The sequence below is a fragment of the Chelon labrosus genome, assembly GCF_963514085.1.
Source record: "Chelon labrosus genome assembly, chromosome: 17".
Lineage (NCBI taxonomy): Eukaryota > Metazoa > Chordata > Actinopteri > Mugiliformes > Mugilidae > Chelon > Chelon labrosus.
This window is the reverse complement of record NC_140350.1, coordinates 6714093-6728177: the sequence shown is the minus strand read 5'-3', so window position 1 is coordinate 6728177 and position 14085 is coordinate 6714093. Positions and strand designations below refer to the sequence as shown.

At 40.9% G+C, this 14085-nt stretch overlaps 2 protein-coding genes across 3 annotated transcripts in view; one reads left to right on the top strand and one right to left on the bottom strand.

The window, feature by feature from the left end:
* Positions 1–8885, bottom strand: part of specc1 (sperm antigen with calponin homology and coiled-coil domains 1) — a 62695-nt gene extending 53810 nt beyond the window's left edge. The window contains exon 1 of one of the 2 annotated variants that reach the window (XM_084564073.1): positions 8860–8885. The gene's annotated coding sequence lies outside the window, so the exon portion shown is untranslated. Of the gene's footprint in view, positions 1–317; positions 721–8859 lie in introns of those variants that run through there. The other variant, XM_084564072.1, reaches the window with a different exon arrangement.
* Positions 8619–12235, top strand: timm22 (translocase of inner mitochondrial membrane 22 homolog (yeast)). Its single transcript, XM_084564075.1, has 5 exons — positions 8619–9135; positions 9679–10008; positions 10555–10751; positions 11185–11257; positions 11349–12235. Exons 2-5 carry the CDS (start codon positions 9750–9752, stop codon positions 11423–11425), a joined length of 606 nt encoding a protein of 201 aa, XP_084420201.1. The 5' UTR covers positions 8619–9135; positions 9679–9749; the 3' UTR covers positions 11426–12235.
* The last annotated feature ends 1850 nt before the right edge of the window (positions 12236–14085 follow it).

The window sequence follows — 14085 nt, the reverse complement described above, 5'->3', positions numbered from 1 at the left end:
ACAAATATTGCCCATACATAAATTATGGATTGCAAAGTTAAGCCCAGCCCCTATTTCCACTTGACAGACGGATCGTAGCACTCTAACACAGAAATATCACCAGCAGATGTTCTCAGTCACTTTCTTCCTGATTGATTATATAAATTGACTTGAGTTGCTCTTTTTCCTCTTCCATTCGGGCACCAATTTCATCTTCTATCCAAAACAAGTTTCAATGTCCCTACAGAGATACTGAAACAATGACTGAAGAACTACCACTGCATTAAATAATTCGAGAAAAGAACGATGCTCCTGTTCACAAAAAACGGTTCACTCACGTGTTTGGTACTGGATTCTGTCCTTGAATCTGCCCTGTGCCTGGCCGCCCTGCAGCACAGCTGACCAAAATGTTTGTCCTTTGCTGAGATCTACAAAGAAAGTCTAAGGGTGAAAACTGAGGGTCACAAGCAACGGCTGTCTGCCTCCATACAGCAGTCAGGATGAGGAAGTACTGCAGGCTGCCAAACACTGCACTGTGTGCGCTGCTGCCTCCTTCACTCTCTCTCATACAAAGAGTAAGAGAGCAACAGAGCGTCAGCCATGGGCATGTTTTTCTCCTCTCGCAATTTTTCCAGACTTTTCCCTACATGTGAAGAACCAACAGCAAGAAAATGAGAATGACCCAGGAGGAGGAACAGATGCTCAGCATGTGACATGGAGACTAACGGGACATGCACCATCTAAATAAGGGTAATGATTTTCATCAAGAGTGATCACACAGCCTAAACATAAGTTGTTTGAAAGACTGGTTCCTGAACTTTGTTCACAGGACAGTGGCTTGCAATTAGATTTAGCCATTACCATGTGTCTAGTTTGTGGAAGAGACACAACTGTTCAATTGTATTCTTAAATTACAAACCTCAGCTGTCTAAAACAAGTGTTTGTGCTGCTTCACTGAAATATTTGCACCACATCCAACTTATGTCTTCCTTAGTAAAGTAGATTGTGAAAGATAAGAGATTGGTTTATGACAGTAACGGATTCTTTGTTTTGGCAGCTACCAATACTAACAAAGCCAATCTCTGTCACAGAAACACTCCATAATATGAGGGCGGATCATTTGTGGAGGGGTCAGCAGTTTGTGCTCTCCCATACTGGTCTAATTTGGATCCCACAATGTACAGCATGCCAAGGCCGTAGAGCATGTGGGTGGAGACTGTACTGCACTCTGGGCCAGGATGAAACAGGCTTCAGTTTGTGGCAAGTGGTAAACTGAGGAATTGGTCTGACCACACCCCTACATAACCACCAAAACTGCCTGTTAAAAGGGCGCTGCAAAGAGTTGAGTAACAGTTCAGAATGATTTTTAGGCACAACGCTCAGTCACACCCTGCTGGTAGTACAGATCTTTAGTGTGATTTGACATACACTGCATGCTTTCAGCAACACTTATTCCACGATGTTACCACTGAGGACACAACCTTATACACCCTGTGCACAATGGGAGCAACATTTAAAAAAAGAATAACCAATAACGAAAAGATGGATTACTTTTCCTACGCATGAGGTTGGATGCTCAGTGTACAGATGTTTACACACGTAGCAGAAAAATTAGGACGTCATTAGGATTTAATCTCTGGGTTCTCGTAGACATCTGCGCAAAATTTTATAACAATCTATGCCAACAAAAAAATAATTCTGATTATGGTGCTTGGGAAAGTCATGTAAGTCAGTAGGATAATTCCTGCATTTAATGGTTCATGGTTACAGACATCTTGGGTTTCTTCCTATACACATCGAACACCGGTTCTTTGTCAAGCTGTTGCTTTTAGTCTGCTACTGTAGATTATTAGCTGAGGCTGCAGCACAGGTCGAGGACTATCCATTGTTAAGTGTGTTTATGTTGTGCAAAATAACAGACACTAAGGTGTCCAGTATGAAACACGGACTTACAGGAACAAAGACTATAAAGAATCACTCTCTTTTATATTCACTTCCACAACGCACTACAACAAAAGACCAGTAATTATACGAATAATGAACATCATTTCTCACCATGAAAACATCCAAGTTTCTAAGAATGTCCAACAGAGACACGTTTTCACACCTTCAAAGCTTTCTGCATAAATGAAAGCTGAACTCTTACACAAAGGGTGAAGTAGGAAACAGGAAATACCAGGCCGCTGGGGTATGAAACAGGCCAAACATGAATAAATAATGATGGATCATCCAGCCATGTGGCTGGATGCTCAGTAGGTGAGTGGACTCTCAAGGGATTCTTGTCATTGTGTGATATAAGAGGCTGAGCGGATGGACCATTGAATGACACACCTCACTAACAAAACCAACAGCGTCACGTCAACATATGTACAGTAAGCAATGCCTCCTTCTTGTTTACTTCCTTTTTCCTCCCTCCAACCGCAGGAAAGACTGAGTCAGCCTCTCCATACAGACACAACTGTCGTGTGAGATGTAAAAACAAATGTCAAATGAGGATGATTCAGATGACTGAGAGCCTAAAAATACCACTTTTTCCATAACCATTTTTGATGTGAAAGTTGAATGTAAGTCAAATGTACACATACTTTAAAACTATGTAGCATAGAGGGTTGCATATTCAATGTAAATTTAGTAGAGAACTTGCGATGCAATACATATTAAAATGGAACATTTAAGGAATACTTTAATGATTTTGGAGTATTACTCCAAAATGTATTGAATTGTACACTGTATCTGAGGTTGTTATTTATACTTCAACGCAGCCTCAACATGTTCATGAATCATATTACCGTAGCAGTTATTCCTTACTACTGACGTAGCAACGATTAAAACTATCTGTATAATTTAAAAATGTACTGACATCAGAAACACAGTTTAGTTTAGTTATTTCAGCCTCATTCAAACTAAAAGGATAATTACATAAATACAATTATATGTAACAACAGAAACTGACTGAATGCTAATCATAATGTGTCAAGACTATTGAAAATAAGCTTCTTACAAATGAAAGCAGAGATTATCTGTGTGATGCTTCTGCTTCTACTGATATATCACATGACCATAACAGCAGCTGAACAAATGACTGTCAACACTACAGCGAGAAAGCAGATTACTGTTGCTATAGAAACATAAAACATTGCATAATAAAGATCCAGTTCACTTTAATAGCAACACATTACATGAAAGAATAACGCTGACACACATGCATTAATATATTATTGGGCCTCAACCACGCCAACAGCTTTGAAGCATCTGTACAACACCTGGACATAGGAAAGGAGTAAAGTGTAAAGTGATTATCTCAGCTAAAGTGAAACAGGAAGAGTGTTGTATCTCCTGCTGTGCGACGGTCTCTGTTCTCCCTCTGTGTTCCCCCTTTAGTCTGGAGGGATGTAAAACGAGTGCGCAACAGGATGCAAAAAGCGGATTTAGGTAAACTGCAGCCAAGTTTCACACTAAAAAACACAAATCATGTGCTATATTCTGAACCCAAAGCTAGGAAGTAATAGGTCACATGCACAATATTTGAGACTACAGTGCTGTCTTTGCGAGTTCAAGCTGAGTTTAATTACTGTAAGATAATGAGAGAACAAAAACCAAGCCTATAGAACTATATTTCTCAACCAAAACACACACAAAAAAATCTTTGCAGTATTTGAATTTAAAATAACCTAAAGATGAGAGGTGGTGCTTAAATCAGCATCTTCTGGTTCAAGAACAGATAAAAGGAAAGCAGAGCTAGAGAAGAAAGTGCTGAGTTGGCGAGTCTAGACACAGATCAATAAGTTGTTCAGCTACCCCGGTCTATGAAGCGAGGGTACAAAATAATAATAATAAAGTGCTTACTGTGGGATTCTGGCTCGTTAATTGTGATGACTTATACTCAGTCCTTAACTTTCTGATATAATATTCACTAATCAAAACATTTTAATCATAGGAATCAGCATGAGTTGGGTCCAATTGATCACTAACTTTTATACAATTTAACACTTCAAATATGGTTTATTTATCTATTTCACGGCACAGTTTATGCCCATCAGCTTAGACATCAGAAACAAAAATTTTGCATTCCTTTCTTTAAATACACCGTACAGTAATTTTGGTATCTTTACACCTAATTAGCCAAACACCACCATAAGGTAAAGCAGGTAGAAGGACACAGTTATGCACAATACAGGTATTACAATATGTTAAGTTCAGGTTGCAGTCCTACACAGGTAACTGTTAATATCAGCACCATGTTTTGTTTGGCCCCAGTCCAACAAGGAATAACGGATGCACTGAACTTTGCCACCTTGCAGCAGTCACAGTCTTACTTTATTCCCCCAAAAATCTGCTCTGTCCTGGATTCACCAGGCATACAGTAGTAGGAGCTGAGCCTGAGACGGATACAGTCTTCATGCATATTTCATCTGTTTCATCCTCCGTTTCATCTTTCCCAGAGCCTGGCTCCCTTGAGGGCCAAACTTCCTGCTCGTATGGTGTCAACGTTCTAGTCTGGTAAACAGTCAGTCACAGCCACGTTGCAGAAATTTCAGCTTCTTTCCAGTCTGCCTGGCTACATAGACAATGAGTGGGTGGATTCCATAGAAACACTAGCACTGCATCCAGACAGACTGTGAGAGAATAAAAACATGGCCACTAAATAGAGCTCTGTCATTTTCCACAGTGGAACTCCATAGTAGTCATGCCACCGACTAGACTACTGTCCAGCCCGACTCTGTGTCTTTTGATTTTGCAACAATACACACTTGTGGCATGAGAGCTATTTGTTGTGCACTGTGGGTGTGTCCATTTTAACTTGTACTGAGACCAAAAGAGATCACAATGGTTTAGACGTGTTTCAGATACCAAGCAAATATTTTAATGACACTCCCCACACATGCATAAACGTCACACAATACAACTTGCCTGTCCCGTTTACAAAGCCTGAACAGTTCCTTTAAATTATCTGCCTTAAGCCTAAGTCTGACATTCACTTTTAAAGCCCATATATATGCTTTACCTCTGACGTGGCCCAGATGACCCATTTACAGAAGCAGTAGCATTCCTTAGAGCCAGTGAGTTAGTCTGCTGTACAATGCTTGTCAAGTATGCAGTCTGCTTCCTGGACGTTCCTGAGCTGAAAACATAGCCAGAGGAAAAAGATTCTTGGAGCTACCTTCCTTCACTCAGTCAGAAAGCACAGTATGCCCGCACAGTGCAGTTTCTAACTACTGGTAACTAAACACTACCCACTGTTAGTTTATGTTTTATGTGAAAAAAGAAAGAGAATGCAGTGCCTTGGAGGCGAAGAAGCATCTGTGCCTCTCTGAGGCAAAAGTATTTAACTAAAATATCCCATATTATAGCTTCATCCTGCTGACAACTTTCTAAGCAGTTACACGTTCTGCCAGAAATAGTGGGGTTTCTATCTATTCAACTGAGTGAACGCCGTTCTAGTAGTCATTCCTGCTCTTATCAATTCATCTCCTCTTATCTCCTCAATTAAAGCCTCCTCCACTGCAGTAAAGGACATGCCACTCCAATTGTATGCAGACCAGACCTCGCCTCTTCAGGACAGATAACAAGTCTCAGATCATAGTGACTGCTTCTCTCTGGCTGTGCTTGTGAGAAAGTGAGAAAGTGAGAAAGTAGGCTGACTGGTCACACCAGGCAGAGAAATGCGTTTCTGACCATATTAGTATTTTCCCATAATCCTCATGCTGAGTAGTAGTATCAGCTGTTCTCAATACAGACAATAGGATCACTACACAGCAATAAAGGCTAAATGGATGGTTATGTAGAGAGAAACAAAAGTGCTTTACACCCTATCTTTACAACCAACCAGGCAAGGAAGTATTAAGTAAGATACCGTGTGTCTTCACCACAAACTGAACAAATTAACTATCACTTGAATCTTTGAAAAACACAGGTTCATTTCAAGAAGATAACTCGTATTATAAACAACACATTAAATTGGTTTAAATTGCTATTGCTTTCTCAAGCTTTGATGATGAAACCATGTTAATGAATGAGGCCCATTGCACTGATTGCACCTCTAAAAAGCTTTCACTCTACATTATTGACAGGTTACTGCAGGCTAACACTACAACAGAACTAATGGACTTGATGAACTTAGCACCTTCAGCGTACACACCGACAACCGGGACATGACTTCTGCTGTCAAAAGTCCATTTATCTAATCCAGATAATTCCCCAGTCTCTCATTGGAGCTTTAATAAACTAGGATTGCCAAGACCTAGCAGAAATCAAGAGTGTACATATCTCTACACAGCCTTTAGACCACTCTTAAGCACATTAGGTGTGCAAGACTGCGATTGATGTCACTACTATGGTGGCATAGGGGGATCAGTAATCAGAGAGCATCCAACACACAGCATAGAAAACAACACTGAAGTATCTGCCTTTCACTATTCTTACTACAGCTGGACAAGGTCACTCCAAATGTTGTTATGTAACTCTGAACATGACTGATTTAATATCAGTTACAGCATATGGACTCTCGTGATGCTGTTCATTTACTACCATCCATTAGCATTATAGTTAACATAAGTGATTTCAGGACATCAGCCCGAGTAGGAGATATTTTTGGGTGTCTAGGACAGCACTGGGAAGAGACCTTGAATTCCCGGTAGAACAGTGCACACGGAAATTCTTCCAATTGAGCAAAGCAGTCAAGGACATCACCAGATATCATTTTCTGTCAAACAAAACAAGCCATACCACTACTATACAGCTGGACATGGGTGCTCCCCACATAACCCCTGGATATAAATAGCACACCAGTGAGAGGAAGTGGCTGGATAATGAGTTGAACAGATGATGAGAAGAGAAAATGAAACAAAACTGAGGACAATTCATTGATCAGTACTGTAAAACATGTATGGGTACCTTTCTCAAAGACTAACACAAAATCATGAAATTTGTAATAAGACTGCAAATTCGGCAGTCCAATTAGTTAATGTGTTTTAACATGATTTTCCTGGCCACAAACAGAATATATGTCATAGACAGAGAAAAGATGAGCTGCTTCAATCAGTAAATGTAGAGGAATCAAGAACCGTATGTGTCCAGTCTGATCAGTCCATCATTACATTGACATATGAGTGGTATCCCATGGTGATTTTTTTTGTGTCGAGCATAGCCTGTCCTGAACACAGCCCAGAGGATAAAGACAGATTTCCTACTGCTTTCCCTTCTTGGATGGTTAACCATGAGAAAAACAAATGCTGTAATTACCTACAAACGAAATCCACTTTGACTACATCATAAATTACTGGTGCACTGCTCATATTTGAACTCTCCTTTCTCCCAGCATGGTCAAAAGCAACAGAAGAAAGTGAAAGCTGTCATCTGTTGCCCATTTGGTTTCTACAAAAGGACCCATGTACCACTGTAAAGCTAGTCTCTTTCATAAAGACTAAAATTACATCGTGCCCTGCAGTTGGAATATTTTACAACTTCACTTTCCCTTTCGTCATTACTTGGATGTCTACCTATGCTGCACAGCAAGCCATCACTAAAACAGCACCGGTCTATAATTCTAGCATCACTATTTTAGACACTGATCTGATGTTTCTGGGTTGGTAATGTAATTTTACAAGTAAATGTTACCTGGCAAGGGCAGACACAGTAGCTTAGTCAGGAGAGTCTTTCATAATGAACCATTTAAGAATCTCTTAAAGACATAAATAGCCAACGTTCACATAAAGCTGCACTACACACAGCAAAGCCTTGTCTGACTGCTTCACATGGAACTTATCTAATGAGGAACAAATGGCTGGCTGATCATGTGAAAAAAACAGCTTGCAGTGCACTGAAGTGGCTCCAAAGGCAACTTGCAATTGGCAGCAAAATGTGAAGTTTACCTAAACTAAGCAGAACAGTTAATATGGTAAATTCGTTAGTAAATGTATCTCCCAGTACATTCTCAGATATATATGTCTTGTATAAGATCGAGGTGCTAATGAATGCCTGGTTGCTGTAAAGGGGAAACCTTTCACAAATTCATATCCTTGTTATATATATGATAATATACAAGCTATGTAATACTGAAAGTATGGGTGGAGTGTTGTACCCATCACTGAGGAAACTGAGGTCAATCAGGAACTGTACTGTTTGTATTATTGTAGCAATCTGGGGGGAGATTATACCCTCTGTAAAGGATAAACTGATAGTAACTGATAGCAGTATATTAAATTGTGTTAAATGTTAATACTTATAGGTTCAACTAAATTCGAAATAAATAATAAAAGCCAAGTATTTTTAGGTATACTGAGAAGCTGACGTATATCGCCACCTTTTTTTATGACTGTGCCGGAATAAGAACTGAGGAAATGAAATTGATACGTATGAAGCAGATGGGGAGTATTGATCGAACAAAAAATCCTGTTGAACTCACGACTCCTCATGGTGCAACGTTATCAAGTAAAATGAAGAAATCACGATGGATATCTGAGGCCACGTAAAATGAGGAACAACATACTGCAAACGCTCGCGTTATTCGACTTTCTGTTTTTATATTACAATGTGACATGTTTAATGAGCGTGAAAACAATATGTCCTTGGGCTAATTTTATGACAGTCGTTGTTATCGTATCATGAAAGACGGATGTGCTTTAAAATGACTAAGTCGTCGCATTAAAGGGACAGAAACGTCTCTTGTGTCCGTTGATGTGGTTGTTAAGCTAGCTGTCATCAGTCACTTTGACCAAACCAACTGATCCCGAACGATACTCTCTCTGACCGCTTCTAATGTCCAGCCACCAGGCTTAACGGTAAAGTTTACTTATTTTAACTCAACAATAAAGAAGACACAGCAGAAATGTTGTAAGCTGTCAGAAATATACGAGCATTTAGGCGGTAGTGTCCTCTCACCTGTTCAATATTGCGACGGTGCTGCTGTTGTTTGGTCAGGATGATGCTGCCTGCTGCCGCCTCGCGCACGCGAGTCATTAAAGTGTCACCACCGGCCTGTGCTGGAGCCGGTAGGTGGAGCGCGTGAAGCGAGTTTGGCGCAGTGCTCCAAGGGATTCCTGGGAAATGTAGTTTTTGTGTTGACAAACGCTTGGGACGAACGGAAATAAAAAGTAACTGTTTTCCAACTCTCCATTTAAAGGTATTGAGGTGCTGCTCTGCATATGTACTAATCGTGTATGTATCGGGACTACTTCAAGGCATATTGGCATTTTCTTTCTTGTTAAATCATGCTTCGCCTGTATGCGTGGCATTTAAAGAAACTAGACAGCCTTTAACGTTATTTAGTCTCACCGACCCTTGCAGCGCAAAAACACACAAACAATAGAACGTCTAATATGCAAGAAATCAAAACACATTTTATACGTTTATAAAGTTTATCATGTGAAGTGTTTGATAGTAGTGTAGCATGCTGTGAGAATTTAAATACAATTTTGAAGACAGTCGTTTTCGTGGTGTAGGGCCTGACTGTGTGAATTTAGTAATAAGTTCCGTATATTTAAATAGAGAAAAACAAACACCAGGTTGTTTGCTGGGACCTTTCTGACAGACGTTACTAAACTGTAAGCATTGACCGCATTAGGTTCAATATGCTAACACGTATAAAAAATAATGACAAAATAAAATAATTTAAGTATATAAAAAAACAATATATTATTTTATTTCCCGTCGGTATGTAAATGAATACTTTAACTGTTTCCCAATTATTTCCGTTCTCAGACAAACGTGACGAATATGCGCACGCTCCTCTGCGTACTACATTTACCTAAAGCAGTGTGTCATTGAGAAACATGGCGGCCTCCACGGGTGCTGCAAGCGCTGCTGCCTCCGACTCACAAGGTCTAGCTTCGGCCGGTCCGAGTATGGACAGCACAGCGATTCAGTACAGTATGATTCTGGAACATCTTGTCGGGGACAAGAGGCCCGTGAAGGACCTGAACCCGTCCGTTATGGGGGGACTGCCGGTGCCTCCTAAAAGCGACGAGCAGAAGATGATCGAGAGGGGCATGGAGAGCTGCGCCTTCAAGGCAGTTCTGGCCTGTGTGGGAGGTAAGCAACGACGCTAGCAATGTAAAATACATTCAAAATAAAGTAAATACACACTATCAGAGTATTTTTAATGGTTTTGGTGAACAGTTTGCTGATATGCTGTTTGAGTCTGAGCTCTAAACTGTACGGAGATTTGAATAGACCTTGGAGGAAATGTGGGTTTCAATCATGTAAACTTGTAATAATCAGCTGATTAACAGAAAATTAAAGTTATTTTTGAAAAATCAAATTTATAAGCCATCATTCCAAGATCCTCATTTATGGACATTTGCTTGTCTCTGTATAATGTGATGTGAAAATACATTTTCGTAAGGCTCTGCAGTATTGTTGAATTTCATGATGATGATTTTTATGAATTTGTGATTGCTGTTGTCCACTTTTCTTTGTACACTTTATTGATCAACGGATTAATCACTTACAAAAGCATGACACTGCACAGGCATAATCACTTCAAGCACAGTAATAGTTCTACAATAAGAAGAAACCAGAATAATAGGAGGTGTCTTTGGATATTGTGATCTATGTTGGTGTTTCTGCTCACTTCAGGGTTTGTCCTCGGAGGAGCTTTCGGTGTTTTCACGGCTGGTATCGATACCAATGTTGGCTTCGACCCCAAGGACCCTTTGAGAACTCCGACAGCGCGAGAAGTCCTCAGAGACATGGGTCAGCGGGGGATGTCCTACGCCAAAAACTTTGCCATTGTGGGCGCCATGTTCTCCTGCACAGAGTGCATCATAGAGTCGGTAGGTCCCAGCATTTCTCTGCACCGTGTGGGACTGATGGTGGTGGGATGACGGGAAGAACATAATCTCTGACAGGACTTCAGAACTAAGTGATACGTGACTTAAGACGCTTACATAATGTTTCCTGTTCAGTGTGTAAAAACAGGAGGTGGATGGAATAATGTAAATTTTACTACGACATAAAAAAATTATGTTGAAAAACTGCACAGCTGATGTAACCAGAATGCCTGTATTTTCTTTATTCTTCTTTTGTTGAGCCTCATGGTAACTCAGTTTTTAACCTGCCTACTTAAAGAGGCCTTATAGCGCCCTCTGGTGCTAAACTCTTAAAAATTAAACATTAAAAAGCTTTTAAAAACACTATGCTACACTGCTTTTTTCCTCTGCTTCAAATGCACAGTTTCCCATCTTTGTCCCTGTTTCTCATTTACAGCACAGAGGAAAATCTGACTGGAAGAACGCCGTGTACAGCGGCTGCGTAACTGGAGGAGCCATCGGGTTCCGTGGTATGTACCCTGCTGCATTAATGTGATGGTTTACATTGAAGGCCGTGTTTTTTTTTCTCTCGTCCTCACACGATTCTTCTCTGTTTTGTAGCCGGCCTGAAGGCAGGGGTGCTGGGATGCGGGGGCTTTGCTGCATTCTCCGCTGCAATTGAATATTACTTGAGGTGAAGCACGGAGGAGGGACTCCACGGACAAGAACTTGCTTGTTGCACGTGTGGACGGGAGAACAAAGACTCGCACTGTGAGAAATCAACATTGTGACTATTTCCCCGCACACAGAGGGCCGATGTATATTGTTTAAGTGACGGCGAAGCCACGGCGGTCTGGAGAACACCCCTCTGTGTATTCCAGCGTCTCGTTGCTTTCATCATGTGGACAGAGAAAACCAACAAGAACCTGAGCAGAGAGGTTCTGCTCTTCTGTGTCTGAGGCGGTGATGAAATGGAAAATCAGCTTCTCTCTGAATTGCAACCGCCTCTGCTCAGACTCAAGACACTGTTCTGGCTGTAGAATATTACTGTGATGATCAGCATCGAATCCACTGCAGGATTATTTATGTTAAAGATGGTTTTTGTTGGGACTTTGTTCTTGGCGTACTAGTTCCATTGAAGAATCGTCTGCAAACCTCACTGTACACTAGCTGCTCAGCACCAAACAGCAAGCAGTCACTAGATGCTGAACAACGTTCCAATAAATGTTAACCCTGTACCTGACGAAGCTCTACGTTGACCCACGGTCCGTGAGAGTGGACGATCTCACCCAGCGTAACGTCATTTTAGATGTAATTACTTTATGTACTTCAAATTCCAAGCAACTTGTAAAAACGACATACGAATATGAGCTGAAAGATTTTATAATTGCTTCATAGTCTTTCACGTTTCACAAACTTAGTTGCAGTTTTGATTCTAAGTCAATAAAATGTGTTTTTTCCTCTTCATTAATCTACAGTCAATGACCAATTAAAGCAAAGTGAACACCTACCTGTGTGGATTCTCCATGTTCTTTGCAGGTTATATCCTAGTGCTCCAGATCTTCCCACAGTCCAAACACATGCTGGTTAGACTAGCTACGCATAGCGCTCAGCGTGAATGCCTGTCCATCTCTGTGCATCAGCCCTGTGGTTGACAGTTGACCTGATAAAGGGTGGCTGTGTCTCAGTAGGTAGAGCGGGTTGTTTACAAACAACGATCTCTGGAACATTACACATGCTGAGGTGTCCTTGAGCAAGACACCGAACCCCCTGTTGCTCCCAGTGCTTGGCACATAACTATGAGTGAATGGGTAGATGTGCCACTGTGACTGTAAAGTGCTTTGAGTACCAATAGAATACATCACAAAGTCGGCCTGGGTCCACACACATGATCCTCTCAGGGATGAGCAGGTGTAGCTAAAGGATGAACATCCCAGCTCTGTTCAATGTAAAGCAGCAACACAGATGTGTGATCTCACCTGGATCAAGGAACAAATGGACACTAGGCAGGTGTGGGGGAAGAAGTCAGAGTACAAAAAGCTAATCACTGTTAACCCATCCAATTTCCCAGATCACAAAATCACAAAGAAACTATCCAACTGTCAGATATGTACAAACATGCCCTGGAGGAAACACAAAGACACAAAGCTGGCTCCAATGATAACAAAGAACAATCCCAACTGACACATATTTAAATATGTCCCTGGAGCAAGACCTTTCCTTGGTCACTGCCAAACTTGCAAAGATTTTACTTTTTGCAGTCCTGCAGTAAACAGGGCTGTCAGACTCTGATCAGGGTTGAAGGTGCTGACCCTCTGAAGCTCTCTGCCCATGCATGTTGTGCATTAGCTGAGACCTGGCGTTGATGGTGCAGACTCCTCCTCTTACCTGTCCTGCGCAGCTCATTCTTCTCCTCCTCTTTGTGAAGGCACAGAGGGAGGCTCCTGTTCCAACCCCTGAGACACTGAAGGTGAAACTTCCTCTTCATTTGGGTCCACTTGTATCCTGGGAAGTTGCCAGAGCTGAACATGGGCCCCGTTTCCCAAACAGGATCTTTGTTATTAGCTTTTTATTTTGCCATGTAGTAGAAAACCGCAGTTTCTGTCCTTGCTCAGGCAAAGGTGGACTGAAAAGCAAATGTTTGTGTACTCACAATTTCTATTATGATGACTATTAAAAGCTATTATAGGTTATGATAGTCATTTAATTATGTTAGTGAAAATTAAGGGTGACAAAAAACAAAAATAATTACCAAGTGAACCTCTGCAGCATTAGGTTGCACAGAAAAATCCCGCGTAAATATCTAAAAATTCCACTGAAATGGGATAAATGAATGCATATCTTAAGATGATATTTAGTCTTTTAAATAATCAATTTAATTGAATTAGACACATTTGTGTACAACAGGTTTTTCTGAGGTGTGTTGATTATGTGGGGGGTGCAGAGCTCCAGGAGTTACACTTTCAATGGACACTTTCATGGTCACTTTGGACAATTCTTACAACTAACCACCAGGGGGAGCAACCACTCCAAATATCCAAATGTGGTTGAGGAGGAGGGCGTCTGCTGATGTGGTCAGTGATTTAGCTGAATCTCATGGAAAAATTAAACAGGGTCCATGCAAGTAATGGATCCTGAGGCTAAAGAGCTACACTGTAAGCTCATATTATCGTAGAGTGCGGCTGCTTTCTTTGTCTAAACTGAAGGGATGAGGAAATGATGGTTATTATTTTCACATGCTGCATTTCTTCATCATTTGTCTGTGTTTCGAAGTGATAATGTTACAACGCACCATTTGTAATTGTTAGTCGTGTTATTTGCCATGGTTCAGACAGATCATATTGACACAGAGTGAGTG